This window comes from Melitaea cinxia, chromosome 3 (assembly GCF_905220565.1).
Source record: "Melitaea cinxia chromosome 3, ilMelCinx1.1, whole genome shotgun sequence".
NCBI classification, from domain to species: domain Eukaryota; kingdom Metazoa; phylum Arthropoda; class Insecta; order Lepidoptera; family Nymphalidae; genus Melitaea; species Melitaea cinxia.
The window spans coordinates 3,795,690-3,814,142 of NC_059396.1; the positions used below are offsets into that span (position 1 = coordinate 3,795,690).

The 18,453-nt window shown below is 34.4% G+C and overlaps 1 protein-coding gene across 1 annotated transcript in view; it reads left to right on the forward strand.

The window, feature by feature from the left end:
- Positions 1–18,453, forward strand: part of LOC123669312 (zinc finger protein Gfi-1b) — a 71,741-nt gene that overhangs the window by 27,292 nt on the left and 25,996 nt on the right. The window contains exons 2-3 of the mRNA XM_045602922.1: positions 5,720–5,839; positions 17,616–18,264. Coding sequence (XP_045458878.1) covers positions 5,720–5,839; positions 17,616–18,264 — 769 coding nt within the window. The remainder of the gene's footprint in view (positions 1–5,719; positions 5,840–17,615; positions 18,265–18,453) is intronic.

Genomic DNA, 18,453 nt, shown 5'->3' on the forward strand with positions numbered 1-18,453 from the left:
GAACGTTTCCTGTTAAGCAGAATTTAGACTAAGACCTATATATGGACAGTTGAAAAGACACAAACACGTTTAAATCAACCACTAGTCATATCTACTAATTACTTAATCTGTTCTTTTGTAAGTAAACTCCAATCCCCTTATGTACAAACGTATTTTATGGACAATCCCCATTGACAGACAATCACCTGTCCTGATCTGATGCTGACGTTTTAACTACCTCATGTCTGGGTAAATATGAAAAAATTGCATCCGCCACGATAACAATTGTAATAAAGTCAATCGTAATTGAATGAGCGATCACACGATCAGCGGGAGTGGCGTTATTTGAGAGGGCGCCACTGGCCCTGGCGCCGTCTGATAGACAGCTATAGTCTAACTCATCACAGGATATATAGCATTAAGTACTGATATCTTATAAATCAATACACATTTTACAATATAAGTCACACAAACCAAAACACACACACACACACACACACACACACACACACACACACACACGCACGTATCCACAGACCAAGTGAATTTTGAAAATTTTATTGTGTGGGTAAATAAGTTAAAAACTGAATTTTAGATTTCATAAATGCAGTAACTTAAAGAGACACTAATAACAATAATACTTGTACTGGCTGACAATTGACTAAAATCTTGATATAAATTATCCGCCAGTTTTGTCAAGCGTTAGACAAAGTAAAGTCAGCTTATTGTTTGTCTGAATATAGTAAAACGTCGCGCTGATTTCGTGGATTGTTGACTTTATAAACTCGTAATTTTATTGTTTTGGTGTGTTGGCTATAACGTTACAATACTAAGTGTTGATTAATCTGGTACTTCTTAGGAATACTATTTATAGATACAATTTCAATTAACCTTTCTCCGTCTCTTCGTTCTGATTCCGTCTTTCATTAATCGTCTTTGTTTACATTGCGGTTGTTAATGTCTTTATTAAATGCGAGTTATTTTTGTTTCTATAATTTTATTAAATTTGAAAGTAGATACTTACCACCTATACTTTCTACCTATTGAGTTCTAAGCTTTTTAAAATTACTAAAGCATTCATAGACAAGGTTTGTTTCATTTCTTATTTAAAGGTATTTTTAACGAATACGAATAATATTTTAAACACCGTACCTAAATAAATATTATACCCGAGATCGACTTAAAATGGAAAAAAGCTATTGGTTACGCAACGTTATTTTTTTGGGGCAGTCAATTTGGTGTAAGTAAATGACGCGAGCGGATATCGACGCTTATAAGAGTAGATCAAATTGTTTTATTTCACCGAAATATCAATAAAACAATTTTGTTAATAGATCCTTTACGTCTAAAATGCCACGTGTACGACAATATCTTAATTGAATTTTATCAATGAAATAGTGACAGCAATAAAGTGTAATTCAGATGATACAATTAAGTGCTAGCTATTATATAATAGGAAACTAAATTTTAGAATTACATTCCGATTGGTTGATTGACTAATTCATCAGAGTTGAGCCTAAAACTGAAATTAGAAACCATTTTTTTTTTCAAAGGATTATATAAATCTTTTAAGATTGATTTAAAATAAGTGTTCGTGTATTAAAAAACGCTTCACAATCTTTTGAGTTTCATTTGTTTTATTATGGCTTCAAAAAACAATGAGTGAACGTTTTAGCATATTTATTAATATTACATTACAGCTTCGGCTATACATTTTTGTAATCTACCATTGCATATATACATACTATACCACAAATAAAAAAAATATAGTATATAGTATAGCCAAACCAATGTTTGTCCACTAGTAAACGTCATCGGGTGGCCATTTAATAATATAAGATTTTATATTAAAAATTGATATTTCAAATAAATTAAACACTAAAAATATTACACACAGCATCTTTTTTTCTTCGACACATCTGGCATCTCTTTAATCCAATTAACTCAATTATGATTTAGACAAACTAATCATTACATAATTATCAATACATGCACATGAAAAGTAGGACATCGAAACTCAATTGTTAAATATTAATTATGAATTAATTTTGATTAAAATCACATCATCATCTTTACAAAAACAAAACAAACGAAACGCTGAAATCATCACGAAAGCATGATACTAATAAAAGTAACACACCTACCAACACCATATAATTCGGCTTCAATTAAATTCATTGAGACTCAATTCAGTTTACTTTAATAAGACTAATTTTAGATAAACTAATCACTAAGCATCATTTGTACCAAAACAGAACACAGGAAGCACTGATACAATTGGAGCTGCGAGCGACAAATTAGCGCTGAACTCGTGCCGGACGCCGGTCATTGATTCTTGAACAGTGTTGGCGCCGCTCGGCTCGCTTCGCTTTTAACATTTTGTTCCCTAAACCCCTGACTCATAATATTCTTTATGATTCATAGATGAATGGAGGTCAGTGTGACTATTATAGTAGAGGTATCAAATTTTGCGTGGATAGGGCTCCGTTCTGATACAGCTAGTGGTAGTGTACCAAGGTGTACACTGTACAGTTAACAGTATTGTATGAGAAATATCATGTTAGAGCAATTCCCCTAATCTTCACTAAAATGTTCTAAATTTTTCCCATTTTAATAAATTATTACTTGTATTCTCAGACTTGAAATCCGATATCAGACATTGAATTTGATACCCTTAAATTAAAAAGGATCATAAGAGACATCATAAATTACATCTGACCATAGCCCATTAATTAGGGCATATATTTGCTGCTTGGCTTAATTCTAAATGTTAAAGAGAATAATTTTTGAAGTTATGAATCTTTTGGCGCTTTAGGGAAAATTTTGGAAAGTAAATATTTACAGCGCGCGCGTACACCATCACGAAAAACCGACACCCTGATGTTAGCTGGTCAATGGAGAAGAAGTTAGCAACCTGAAGTTAGCCAGCCAATGAATGCCCGCGCACACCGTCGCAAAAAACCGACACCGTAAAGTTGGCTAGGCAACGAAGAAGTTAGCAACGTGAAGTTAGCTAGCCAATGAAGTATAACTACACACACACGCTTATTTTTTCTAAATTAAAAAATAATTGTAAATACGTTTGTGTCAAATTCCTGAAACAACCTGAGAAAAGCCTGAGATCGGTAATCTCATATATGAAATAATATGCTTATGGCTAATACCTACAATGTCAAACACTTAACATATACTTGTATTAAATCAGTTGAAACAGATTTCAAAGTCGAGTCCTGACATAGGGCTATAATTCTACATTAGCGGCCGCGTCCGCCGCGCTGGCGCCATCGAATCGCTCTCTTCCTCGAGGATGCAGAGATTGTCCTTGCTCTTATCATCCTTATCCTGTTTCGAAATGTCCGTCCGTGCCAAGATAAATCTCTTCTAATATTTCTTTAGAAATTTAAAAAATGCCTAAGTTTTGTGCATTTTGTGTGTATTTATTTACTATTATAAAGTACTATTACTATTCCAAGTTTCAAAAATAACAATTATACACTATAATGAATCGTACGATGTTTTATCATAAGTGTACAAAATTATATTAATTACTTCAGAGAATGTAGACAATTAATTATATTCTTATCTAGCTGTGCTTGTGACTTATAAACGCAGATATTATAACTTAAGACGCAGAGTTATAAAATAAGTATAAAAATTTCTAGAATAAATGTAGCCTAAGTTACTCCGTATTACATCAGCTATCTGCCAGTGGAAGTCCCTTCAAAATCGGTCCAGCCGTTTCAGATATTAGCCGGAACAAACAGACAGTAAGACAGACAGGCAAAAATTGTAAAAAAAAAAAATTTCGGTATATGTACCGTGCATAATATGCATTTAGTAAAAAGCGGTTATTTTAATATTACAAACAGACACTCCAATTTTATGTATTTGTATAGATTGGATTAGAATTTATCAGATTGATAAGCTTTTGCTATGTCTAATTTTGTTCTATCGATTTTAAATGGATTATATTTTTTTTAAAAAATTAATCAAAATTGTTCATCTAACTGATGTGACTACAGACAAAAAATTGAAAATCATCATTAGCACTGTTCGAAAATTTAAGCTTTGACTGTTTAATTCTCAAATGTTTCAAAATAGGGGAAAGAATTTCGTTCCTGTTTTAAAAATAATTAATCAAATGAATCATCCTAACGAAATTGTGTACTGACAATATCCTATCAAATATACACGGTATTACACGACATTACAGGCGATAAATGTAATTACACAACTGTTATCGTGTATCCGTAGCTGTGATTAACTTAAATGTATTTCGATAATGTATGTTTACCTTATTTTTTCATTAATTTCTTGTTTTCAATCAAAAAAAAGCTAGATATGTTTTAGATATCATTAAATAGATTTTTTCCAGTTAAGTCCGTGAAACAAGGATCGGAAGAGTTTGTAAACGGTTGATGGTGACAATTTTGACATTTCGCTAATACAAATTCATGCAACTTTCATTTATGACATTCTGTTGAAAATTAAGGTAGGCATAACACCTACTGCAGCATTGTAATCCATAGCAAAAATTATGAACAAATCAAGTTTGTTTGAATCATTTCAAATATCCATACTTTTTATTATACATCATGGCGATTTATTACTTAAACATTTTGCGTATAGTTTAGCGAATATATGCTTTTTTTATGTATCCACATACACACACACTCATACATAAATTTTAATCGTGGTAAAATTTTTAATAGTCATCGGATTTAGTACATTAAATATAAAAATCATAAAATTAAATATATAAATAATAAGTAGTTTGTGTAATTTATTTTTCAACCGACAGACCAGTGACCTTTTACAGTTTGTATTATATTTTTACTTAATAAATACTGCCTTCTTTCTTTATAAGATTTTTTTTTATGTAATATAAAAGAATTATATATAAAACAAAGATAACACACAAAGATTTTATATAAATAATTTTCTTATATAACAATATCGCAACCAGTAATACTGATTTGTTAAGACAAAATATTAAACCAAATAGGTACATGTAAAGAAGATCAATACACAGTTAAAGTCACGGTTAGTAATATGTTAATTTAGAACACAAAAACGAATGTATTTAAACAAGTACAATCGTAACAATTAAGCTTATAATTAATACGAAAGAAGTTTTTATCTTTTAATCTAAAGTCCCACCCATATGAAATCGAGTGATTCACATTTAATTATTGAATGAAAAATACGGAAGGACTCATTACAGTAAGGCGTGCTTAATTTTCGTTTAATAAAATGCTATTTAGACGACGGGGATTAATTTATTTAAATATTTTAGAGTTATTTTCGACTTTTTTAAACGTTTTGGTTTTAGCAAAAAATTGAATAAAAGTTTTTTACTAATGTTTACGTGAATTTCACACGTTATAATGAAACATTTTTTCGGATTTTGTCGCATCGAATTTTTTTATATAAAAAAGTTGTTTCATTATAACGAATAAAAGTTGTAATTGTAATAACAATAACTATTTTTGAATGACGTCAAAATATTATAATTTCTATATAATTCTAAACGTAGATAGATTGTATCTATTACAAATTTAACTTCATGGAAAAATGTAAATATTTTTTTGTTTTATTTTTGCATTATCATACGACACATAGTCATAAAAACACTAGCAATGGAATTAAAAGGGCGTGAAACTATATAATATGTATGTATGTGTGTATGTATGTACTATTTCGTAAAAATACGCTTTTGACATTTATTTTCCGTTTTCAGGAGTATCAGCAAGCGAAGCGCTCAGGAGCGGTCTATGTCAGTCTCTGTGGTCACCGGCGACGCGTCACGAAGCTCGTATATCCTCACCACCTCAACAAATAGATAGTTATCCTGTAAGAGGTAAGCTATTTTCAACTACTTAAATACGAATGTTAATACCTACCCCATCTATTATTACGAACTGTAAGAAATTAGTCAACGTTCGTAAAATATTACGCATGGTAAGTATATCAATGCTAAATAGAAAAAAATAAAAAAATAAAATAAAAATAAATAAACTAAACAAACACAGAGTTTGTTCTGTGTCGCGAACTGTTCGATAGGTTTCTGAAATTTAACCTAAAAAGTAACTTTTAAATGTTAATAAAACTTTTATATATGAGAAATAGAATCTAAAATAGGTACCATTTCACAATAAATCTACTTAACTTAATATTTACAACAATTAATTATCGTAACAATAATTATTATTATTCATAACAATAAATATCGTAATCTAAATAATTACGTTTTCAAAAAAACCAAAAAAAGCTCGAAATAAGATATAAACTAAAAATATAAATAAAATAACTCCAGTTATCGGTAACCAAAGGCTTCGACGTTTAATAAAAAATCTCATAAGCACGTAGGCCCTCACTGAAATTTCAATAACATTGGGTTTCAAATCCCACGGCTTCAGATTTGGGCTGACATATCTTATCGGGCCGACATCGCGTATCGCTCGGCAAAATTACGTTTGTTTTATGACTCTGATTTGCCGGCGGCAGCGACAAAGCTGATACCGATATGAGTATCGACAGTTTAAACGTTCGTGTTATGATGGTTGTAATTCATATATCGAACACAAAATTTGATATCGCTGATAAGGGTATCGTTGACAAAAAAAAAACAAAAACAAAAAAAGAGTTTTTATATTTGAGTTACACAGGATTTTCTGTCATCGTGTTTTTTCAATTCATCTACATTTTGGGTCATTTGTGTTTCTATTTTACACATAACGATAAAATCCTTGTCGCGTGTCCATGTGAATCACTTTAAATTAAATGCTAATTTCTAGAACTAATTGTCATTTCTGTAATTACGTTCGCTGGAAAGTAATATTGTCATCCACACATAGAATTAACTTTATTTGCTGACTCTCCTCTGCCCTCGTCTTGGCTCGTTGTAAATCCGATTTGGACATGTGTACCCGTGTAAGTAAACATTAGTTTACAAGATAACGCCGTGTCGTGTTTGAAATGTATGGATTGTTTAGGATTGTACTGTGTCGTTTTCTGAGAACCATATTTATTATTAATTTAACCTTAAAATTGATATATCTGTATCCTATAGAATCTATAGCTTTATACATATTTTAGTTCAGTCGATTTTAATTTTTTATACTCTTTACCAATCGAATTCTTAATTCCATGTTATTTATTCGTTTTTATTTTTATTCATCCCCCCTCTATTGATAATTTAAATGGAATTAGCCTGCATGTCTATTTCCCTTTACACGTTCAATTCTGAGGCACTTCAAACATAAGGTGACCACAATGCTCGATCAATCAAATGTTGTCCATTCGTGCACGCTGAGTCTCGTCAATATTTGCCAAGTGGCCACAACGTCACGACATCGCCCCACAATTTTATTTGCCCTGTTATTCAAGTTTCTGTTTGGCTAAGTGTGGCCAAGTCGGCAATGTTACATTATCCTCTTGTTTAAAGTTCGCGTGACTTAGCGCTATGACAATTGAATTCTGTGTGCCTCATGAATTGTTAAGGGTTTCGTGATTGTTCCGGTGTACTGTCGTTTCTTTGAAATGAACGGCTTATTTAACGTTGATGTATCCATCGTGATTAAAATTACTTTTATCATTTAAAATACGCCTAATTACTTTAGTGGTTCCACGAACGTTTTTTATTTTAATAATGTCGAGTGCCTAATTTAATACAGATAAAGCAACATGATTTAAAGTATACAGAAAATTAACGCCCATTAAGAAAACTCATTAAGACCGAAACCTTGTTAAATTGTGATAATCACAAATCTAGGCGCACGTATAACAATTATTGAGACAGAATTTAATCTCAAAGATGCCGCGAGCGACATTTCGTCAATGTTTACAAACTAACACAGTTAATTTTGCCGTTAGTTTTACAATTAAAATTGAAAATTCAACCTTATGATCATGTAATAAGAGTGCACGATGTATGTTTTAGTGATAATCTTAAGTTGCACAATGTCACAAACATGAACCGTGCTATTGTTTCAGCAAATAATTCGTGGAAACATTGGAGAGAAATCGGGGCACACACAAAGGTGCCGCCGAGATAGTGTAGCCACTGCGACCTCTGATTAAATTAAACATAACCGTCAAAACGCTTGCCGGATACGACTGTTAGGTTTGACTAACTTTAAAGAGTAATGGGAAAGAGAGTTGATAATTCGATAATATCAGTTTTTGTTAAATATAAAAAGAGTTATGTTATTTATATATATTTAAGAGCTTTTAGTTATTTGACCGTTCATGTCAATGACCAAAGAACAAGGCCCTACGGCATGGGGCTGCTTACCACTGCGCTGGAGGATGTTTTTAAGACCTTGGATTGGGGGGAACGTGGCATCAACGTCAACGGTGAATTAATCTCTCACCTTCGTTTTGCCGACGATATTGTCATCTTTGCGGAGACGTTGGATGAGTTAGGCCAAATGCTGGCCGGCCTAAACGACTCCTCCCGACGTGTCGGTCTCTGTATGAACTTGGATAAGACGAAAGTTATGTTTAACAACCAAGTCATACCGATACCAGTAGCGGTTGATGGTAGCCTTCTCGAAGTTGTTCAGGATTATATTTACCTAGGCCATACTATCCAACTAAGTCGCAACAACTTCGAGAGGGAGGCCGATAGGAGGATTCGATTGGGCTGGGCAGCGTTTGGCAGACTCCGTCAAGTCTTCACTTCGAAGATTCCGCAATGCTTGAAGACAAAAGTCTTCGAACAATGCGTCCTGCCTGTGTTAACATACGGAGCCGAGACGTGGATATTGACGAAGTGACTGGTCCACAAGTTTAAAGTCGCTCAACGTGCAATGGAACGGGCTATGCTTAGGGTCTCTCTCAAAGATAGGATTAGAAATGAGACTATCCGCGAGAGAATGAAAGTAACTGACAAAGCCCACAGAATCAGCAAGTTAAAGTGGCAGTGGGCTGGCCATTTGTGCCGCAGGACCGATGGTCGTTGGAGCAAACGGGTCCTGGAGTGGAAACCGCGTCTTGGTAAACGCAGTGTGGGACGTCCTCTGACCCGTTGGACCGACGATCTACGTAAGATTGCCAGTGTAGGCTGGATGAGGATTGTGGAAAACTGGGATATTTGGCGCGAACTTGGGGAGGCCTATGTCCAGCAGTGGACTGCAATAGGCTGAGCTGACTGGCTGAGTTATTTGACGTAAATTATTTTATATAAAACACTTAGAATATAACGGAGATTGTATGTGGTGTAGACGAGAATGAGCTATTTTAGAGGGATACAAAACTTGAAGTTTATGAGATAGGACTAGCAAAGATGTATTGACAAGTATCTTACATTTCGAAAGGTCCGAGTGAAATTTTCAGAGTGGAATTGACAGAACAAGTCATTAAAAGTAATGTTAATATTTAGTATTCCTTTCTTTACATTAGGCAATCTCTCCTCAGTTCAACGATTTATTATATATAAATAAAAATGAATGTTGCTAAGCGATAACTCGAGAATGGCTCGATCAATTCGGCTAATTTGTTTTTGTATGTTCCTTAAGGCCCACGGAAGGTTTTAACACAAAAAAAAAAGATAACAAAATATATTTTTACTATTAACTTTTGACAGAACGAATTCTGTCCGGACAGCTATATAAAAAAGCTATTTAAAAAATGTAGACGTTAAAATTTACGTCACAATTATCAAAAATCGAATAATTAAAATAATTTTCGTCACCAAATTTAATTTCAAGAAAACGCAAACTTTAAGAGCAGCGATTTTTGGATTTAATAAAATCCATCACACTTTCTGACAACATTAGATCTCAAGGTGTGACCGTAATCCCTTCCTCAGATATAGATATATAACGTATCACTCGAAGTTCATCTGATGTTACCGCTAAGACCTGATTTATCTCACGTATCACGAAAATGCTATCGATGCAAAATACTTGTAAAACATGTAGTAATTTATGATAAGTTACGTTATTGTGACGTATTATATTCTGGATATATCGTAAATTTTTCCTAAGAAAAGTTACATCATCGCTGCTTGTACCGGAATACTTGTCAAAATGCTTATTTGTGATTTTAATTAGCTCAAAATCAGAATAGGAATTACTACGTTATCATTCAGTCGTTTCAGTTTGTCGGTTTGGAACGTAGATACTTCTGGAAAAGCCAACAGCTTACTTTTTCAAAATAATAAACACGAAAAGAAGTTTTCAAATTCGAACTTCATACTTATTGCGATCGATTCGTCAATTTTTTAGAATAATAAAAAACGTTGCAGATGTAAAATGGTAGAACACATCGAATTATCCCGAGTAGAAATTTTTTAGTCTTCCTTAGAAGGAAAGGACCAGGCATGCCTGATCAGGACTAGATAAGGTATGTAACGCAGATGATCCTGACCTGATCAGGATGAGATGAGATTACCTGATCGGGTCCAGATCAGGAAATCTCATCTCACCCTGATCAGCCGGTTCGGTCCGGTCCTTTTAAAAAACAGGACTGTATATTCTTAAAAAAAATGTTTAACAAAAAAAAAGCGAATTGATGTTATAAATATGTTACTTAACATAATTATTATGATATTTATTTCCGTTTATTTTTTCCAATGTATTATTTATTTATGTTTACTTTAAATATTAATTATATTAATTTATTTTATGTTATTAATTAATTATTATTATTAATTAAATTTTATTTATTAACTTCTAATAATTAACTATTTCCTATTACTTACGACTGCTCCACTGTGTAGAAATGGACTCCCTGCTAGACTGTCTTGATAACTGTATATATACTAAGTGAGCTTAAAAACATTAATAGCGCGATTCAAGATCAGTTTGCGTAACTTCTTTCAGACTATCCTGATCTGGACCGGACTGGGTCCTGATCCAGTATGCCTTGTTGTTGTTGTTGTTGTTCACGGGCTCTTTTCCGCAACTCGACATCTTGGTGCGCCTTTTTTGCGTGATTAGCTGAGGGACACTATTCGTGCCAGCCTAGCTCCTTGAGGAAGCCTAGCAGATCCTTCACGTTACCAACGACTTCCTGGAGCAACCTCGGTGTCCCAAGGTGTAGTGCCCTGTAGTTCGCCACACCACCGCATTCCAGCAGGATATGTGAGACCGTTTCTTCTGCCTCCATGCATGCTCTGCATAGGGGCTGTCTTAACACCTAGATTGTGTAAGTGCTTGTTAAGCAAGGCATGTCCGGTAAGAGCCCCGACCAGTAGTCGGAGCTGGGCTCTTTCATAACTGCGAAGTTTGCGGGACAATCCTGGGTTGATCGTCGGAAGAGCTTCCTTGGTCTGCCTGCAGATAGTTAGGTTTGTCCAATATTCGTGGTGCATTACCTTGGTGTTGTGTCGCAGCTGGCTGCGCAGCCATCCGAAAGGCAGAGGTTCCAGTATGCCTTACCATACTTGATTATATTTTATATCCGACTATCCTGATCTGGACCAGACCGGGCCCTGATCCAGTATGCCTTACCATACTTGATTATATTTTACATCAGACTGTCCTGATCTGGACCGGACCTTGTCCTGATCCAGTATGCCTTACCATACTTGATTATATTTTACATCAGGCTATCCTGATCTGGACCGGACCGGGTCCTGATTCAGTATGCCTTACCATACTTGATTATATTTTACATCAGGCTATCCATGTCTGGACCAGACCTGGTCCTGATAGAACTTGCCGGAACTGACATGCCTCATTCTATCCTGATCCGGTCCAGATACATGATCTGGTTGAGCCTGACCTTTTTTCTAGTCGGGATAATATTAAAGAATCTTATGGCAGTAGTCAGAAGCAAGTACACCTTTGGTCAAAACTATCAAACCGTGTGGTTATGTTGACGATTTTGAACAATACAATTGTATATGACAATGATTGGGCATTACGACAATTATATTTGCAGATAATTTCTTATATATCTAAAAACCAACCCGCCTGCCCAGCGTTGGTGACTATGGGCAAAACACATGAGTTCACGTTATTTTTGGCGTAAACTTGTGGAGGCATATGTCCAGCAGTGGACTGTATAGGCTGTAATGATGATGTAATGATATCTAAATGTAATTTAAGTAAGAAATAAAATTGTTATAACCTTTTAAATAATTTTTAGACTAAGTAGATTTGGCCCATTTTGTCTGATTATAATCGAAACAGGAAATTTCACGCATTTGCTTCTTTTAAAAACTATTAACCGTTTTGTTACGAGCTCCTTGTCTTTGAGTTTAAGGGATTGATAATGATATAAAATACCGAATATCTGAAAAATATTTAACGATACCTGTTTATTGCTAAACAATAAAAAAGTATATTATTTACGACGGAGAACGTAATCAGAGTATAATCTCTGGTTTATTACCCATACGTCACTTCCTCGGTACACTAAAGATAAATAAATCGATATCGCGCGATCATCGCTAATCTTGCGCGGACCTTCGAAATATGGCTTTGAATGCTTTGATTAACGCCTAGTGAAAGGATTAAATATAAGAAATCCATTTGATTAAACCCGACGTTTGCGATAAATATGATTTTCGGTTTTTTAACGAAGCAAACGAAGCGTACTAAAATGATTTTATGAACTGATAAAAAAGGATTTGCTCTTTTATGATTTTACGATAACGGTTATTTGTTTTTAGTATTTTATTGTTTTACGTATCCGATTTTGTTTCAAGGCCATACAAGTCAACGAAATAATAGTGGATTTTTAATGTTGTTCATTCGATAGCTAAGGAATAAACAAAATAATTATAATATAGGTACTGGCAACAAGTACCATTTATCTTTCTTTTGATATATCTAATCATCCTATAGATCATACCATCAACGATTAACACCCAAATAGGTATAACCTATGTTTCCAAATTTACAGCTTTGCTTTTAAATCTTAGAATTAGTTCAAGTAAATTGGGAAATTTAAGATGGTTTAATGTTATTTTTACCAGTTTATTAAAATTTAATAAATATTTTGTTTTGTTAATAATGCTTTACAATAGCATTTTAGTCATAAAACGCAAACTACACCACACACATTCACACATGACAGCTTAAGATTACTGGCTAAGCTTCGACTTAGCTAGGCAGCACTAGGCAGAACTAGGTTAGTTTCTTTTCGCGCTTCTAAACTTACAAAACCAATGAGCAAAGCACCAGGTGAAGTCAAAATTTGATAAATACAATTACTTGCCTTGATTTTGAAATTATGAATGTTAGCTAATTATTTTTGATTTTAATTTGGTTTTAATTTAATTGTTTGGTATCAGCTAATTCAAATAACATTTTTTATACGAATGGTTTGGTAAAAAAGCCTACGACCCGCCAGATGATAAGCGGTTTTCGTAGCTTATAGACACTTGCAGCACTAAAAGTATCACAAAGGCGTAGCCGACCCCTATACCCGACCCTGCCCAGGAGCTCTTGCCACCTTACTGACCACAGGAGCACTAGCGCTACACGAGAGCACTGAGTTTGAGGTACTTCAGTTTCAGGTAGCATAACTTCTCTCTCAAGACTTAAAAATCTGCCGTATTAAATTATCACTTTAGATTTGTTTATGTACATATCTGCAGAATTACAATAACAGAAAGGTGTCTGTTTGTCTTTTTAAATATCAAACACGAGGTAAAAACTAAGCGATGCTCCAAATATGGTTCAAGATTCACGTGTGACTTTAATTTTTTACAACGTTTCGTCATTTATGATAAAAGTTTTAGTTAATCTGAGCCGATAAAAGGGATTATAAATGTTATTACGAGCGATAAAAGACATTAAAAAGAATGATAACATTTGATTTATACGTTTTTTTTAAATAATTTTTCTGATAATGTAGTAATTAGATGTGCCGAATTTTTTTAACGGAATAAGTTTTGTGACTATAATGCTATTGATTAATCTCTAAACTCACTTTAATCGTAACATTGAATTAACACTAAAATGATATTCACACCATTTGACCTTTTTTTTGGAATCAATCAATCAATCAGTCTTTTTTGTCAAATTTTGTTTTCTTAATATTTAATCTAATGATTATCTGTTTCTTTATGTTAATGCACTTTCTTTTGATTTTTTTTTTTGTTCCACGATGACCTAGATTTGGCTGATTAACTTAATTCTGTCTTATTGTGCTAGCTAGTGGACTAAATTTTCAAAAAAATCGGAAACCCTTTTTATCGTATTTTTTCTAACAACTATTTACCACATATTTAAAATTCTAATAAATGAACTTGTAGCTATACACTGAGAGCGGTGTCTTCAAAGTGTTTTTAAAAAAAGGTCTCAATGATCACGCCATCATGCAAATCATATGATTTACATTACCATTTTTTTTTTCACCTTACCTGTATTGTCTTATAGCACTTCAAATTCTATTAAATTTCAAAAACGCTAGTTGGGCCATCAACTATTTCTTGCATAGATATACATAGATAGGTAGGTTTTTCTATTTTTCTAATACCTTATTTCGACAATTTTTAGAAATCATTAACTTGTAAAATCATAATCAAATCATATCTTGGTAAATTTTAAGAGAGGATCTTTTCACAAATGAGAAATCTTGCAGGAAACGTTGACAAAAAATATATTACACTGACCGCAAGAAATTCTTATATCAAAAACTTAATTAAAATCCTCTTAACACCAAATTCATCGATATGGGTCTTATGTACCCCCAGCCTACTTTATTAAAAATGAAATTTGTCACGCACCCCATATAATTTAGATCATTATTAAACATTTCTCTGCAACTCCTAATCCTGACTAACGGTTGTGACGTGACTTTGCATTATTTATACTTATTAATTACCAATAAATATACCTCAATAATAACTTTACTAAAACATTGATACATACAAGAAACTTGCTTTAGGAAGAATTCATTAATTAGGGACAGGTTAAAAAAAGATGATCAATTGTCACAAAAATAAAAAATATAATAAGTGAAATGTTTGATACGTATCAAAAATCATCGCGGGTGGTGTAGCGACAAGAGCTCACTAATACATATATAACTATATAAAATACGTCCAATAAAATAGCTGTCATATTAACAAATGGCCTCAAATATATAAAAATTCTATGTCACAAAATGTATAACGGGGATTATTGCTAAAAATCATTCTCATACATAGAAGCTAAGGGTTAACTTTTTCAGAAGCTTAAATAAATCTTAGTTAGCAAGGAGCTTAGCCGTCTACTGAAAACCAATCTATTTCTATTACAAAGTCAAATTATTTGTAAAAATTTCGAAAAATGTGAAGAGGCTAGAACAATATGTCAAGAGCGAAATGAAAACCCGAGAGATACCTTTCTTTACTTTATTATATACTTACTTAGTATAATGCTTTTTTCGATCGTCACAATGCGCTGTGTAATTTGCGACCGCTCCTTTTATAATTAAAATTGCATTAGTCTGCAAATCGGCAGACTAAGCGATGCTAATGCACTGTTTGGATAAAAAATGTAATGTTGGTTGCATTTTAATGCCCTTAACGAGATTGCGTATGAATAGCATAGTTATAAATCCAAAATATAATTTAATAATTAGTTATCCATATTCAGCAGTAGACGTTGCAACTTGACTACATTAAATACATACAAACACACTTCTTGCTAAAGTCTGGAAGCTGTTGATTCTTGACGGTAAAGTTTGTAACAACGACCGTTACATCGGTGCTATAATACTTACATAAAACTTCTTTGAGTCGCATTTTTTGAAGCTAGATAAATATGGCTATCCTGTGAAACTTGTAAACTTGATGGATCAATTTCACGAGGGCGCAGCCCGTGTACGTCACAAGAACGACTTCACAGAAGAATTCCCCGTCACCAGCGCAGCGGTGTCAAGCAGGGCTGTGTTATTGCTCCGACCTTTTTCGCCATCTATTTTGCGAAAGTAATGAATGATGCTCTTAAACACAGTAACAATCTGATTACCTTTAATGTCCGCATGGACGGAAGCGTGTTAGACTCTCACGCCTTAGAGCAAAACGTAAAGTGTGCTCTATTTCGGTTTCCGAGATTCTTTATGTTGGCTTAATCAACACTTGGGCGTTCTATTTATTTATAGGGAAAACCCTTGGATGCAGCAGGACCTTTCAGGTACCTTGGGAGTCGAATGCGTAGTGACAATCGTTTGGATGGAAATCATACGATATAAAAATCTACACTAAATTCGCTGTTTACAGAGCGATAATCCAACTCAGCTGCACTATGCTTCGAAGACCTGGTGTCTGTACAAGGGAGACATTAGACGTGTTGACGTTTTCCACCTAAAATGTGTTCGGGCGATTCTTTATTGAGATGGCAGGATCATCTACCAAACTCGGAGGTTTTTCGCCGCGCCAAAATGTCTAAAGTAAAAGAAGTAAAATAGTGTAAACTAAATGACCATAACGGAATTATTATTCAATTATTTATTTAAATTAAATAGAAAGAATGGGACGCCTGACGACTATATTTGTGACTTCAAATAACTTATATTATCTTATTACAAAACTGTACACAATAGAGCTAAATAATATCCACCTTTACAGTTCACCCCATTACCCTGAATAGGGACCCATTCAATATTTCGCAAGGCCATGAATTCGAGCATACTGTCGAGGCGGAACAATGAATCCAAATAACCATTAATATGTTATAAATACTATGGGGTAATAAAACCGTTTCGCGTAGGGGACAAACAAACAAGTGCACGGAGGTAACCCTAAACTGCTACTATTGAAAAGTTCGAAGCGTAAAATGTTTTGAGGGACTAAGTCATCCCCGAACATTGCCGAATTCGGCCGATTGGTTCCGCTCCAAATGACGACAGCTGCAGAATTTCAGATATAGGGGTCGCTCTTCATTAGTGTAACTTGTCTAGTCTCGAGATGGATGCTTGTTTTTGGACAGCGTGAGTCCGCACTGATGGTTTCTTGATGATCTGCGGATTATTTATTTGAGTTTATATTAAAATATTATAAACTCTTTTCGGTCATTTACACTTTTTATCTAAAATAACGCTAAATAAGTATTTCTTAACATATATCACGAAACTAATATATGTGATTAGCTATAAAGTCTATTTAAAATAACAATCTTAAATTTTTACAGTAAGTAACGTTAAAGGAAAAATTGTTGAAAACGATACTTTATTTTGATTTTAAAAAGGTTATTAAAATTAATAAATTTATAAGTTTTACATACACACCATAAATTGCAATAACCAATGAAGTATCAAACCAAATAAACTAAGCGTAGAGTGATGTATTTCGTTTACTCGCGCCCGCGGATAAGCGAATTGTAAAAAAAGATTGGGGTCCCTCCGATCCGACGTGTTAATTACTGGGGTTGGACGAAGGGTAGAATAGATGAAAGTCAATTTGCTGCTACGACATGATATGGCTCATTTCGTCGCAGCGACAAGTGTGGCACCTGCGCTTTTTCACTGGCCTAGGGGCGTTTTAGTGTCCTTTGTGCTCTTTTAGCAAACAATAGTGAATTGCATTGTGTGCCTTTAAGCGCTCGCTCCAAAACACACTGAGCATTCTGTTACATTTTCGGACAAGCAGCTTATACGTTTCTAAACACTTTTAATTCTACGCGTAATTGTGTCTCGTATTTAGTCCAAGTGAAAGTGAGATAGGTAATGATGGTTGTTTTTTTTTCCAGAAGAAATCAAGTTCGGTATTAACCGATTGGTTGGTGAAAGGACCGATGAAGAAGACAATGAATCACATAACAATGAAACTTCAAGAGCAGAAGGTGTTTCTCCTACCTCCCGTTGCGGCAGTCCATGCTGGCCACCATCACCCCATTCACCAAGATCAGTGCGCTCAACATCTCCTGAATTAGAAGTGGATTCCCCTCCATCTTCTCCTAGACGACCACCTAATTCGTCTCCACCTTTAAAGAGATCAGAAGCATTTTCAGTGAGTGCATTACTAAGACCAGATGCACCAAGAGTACAACCACAAAGGCCTTTCATTTATCCACCACTACCATTTGCTGAGTTTTTAAGAGATGCTGGTAGTCTTGGCCTTTCTGGGTGGGGTGGATATAGCAATTTATACCTTCATGCAGTCCAAGCGGCTGGTCCGGAACTATTGAGATTGCGTGCGGCTGTACTTGGTGCTCCAAGTCCTTTATCGAGACCCTTACCCATCGGAGATGTTTACTCTTGCGTTAAGTGTGAGAAAATGTTCAGTACACCGCATGGCTTAGAGGTGCATGCCAGAAGATCGCACAATGGAAAGAGACCTTTTGCATGTGAACTGTGTAGCAAGACGTTTGGTCATGAAATCAGCCTCAGTCAACACAGGTACGTCTCCTTATAACCAATTACTTTTTTTAAAACTACTTAAACAGCAACTGAGCTAGGGCACGGCAGGAATAATCCTGCTCATAATCTGGAGCAGTGTGATTGGGGAAGTACCTTGACCGTACAAGAAGATCACAGCTAAATAATACTGCTTTCAAGCAGTTTTTTGTTCCAGTGGTGAGTAAGGTG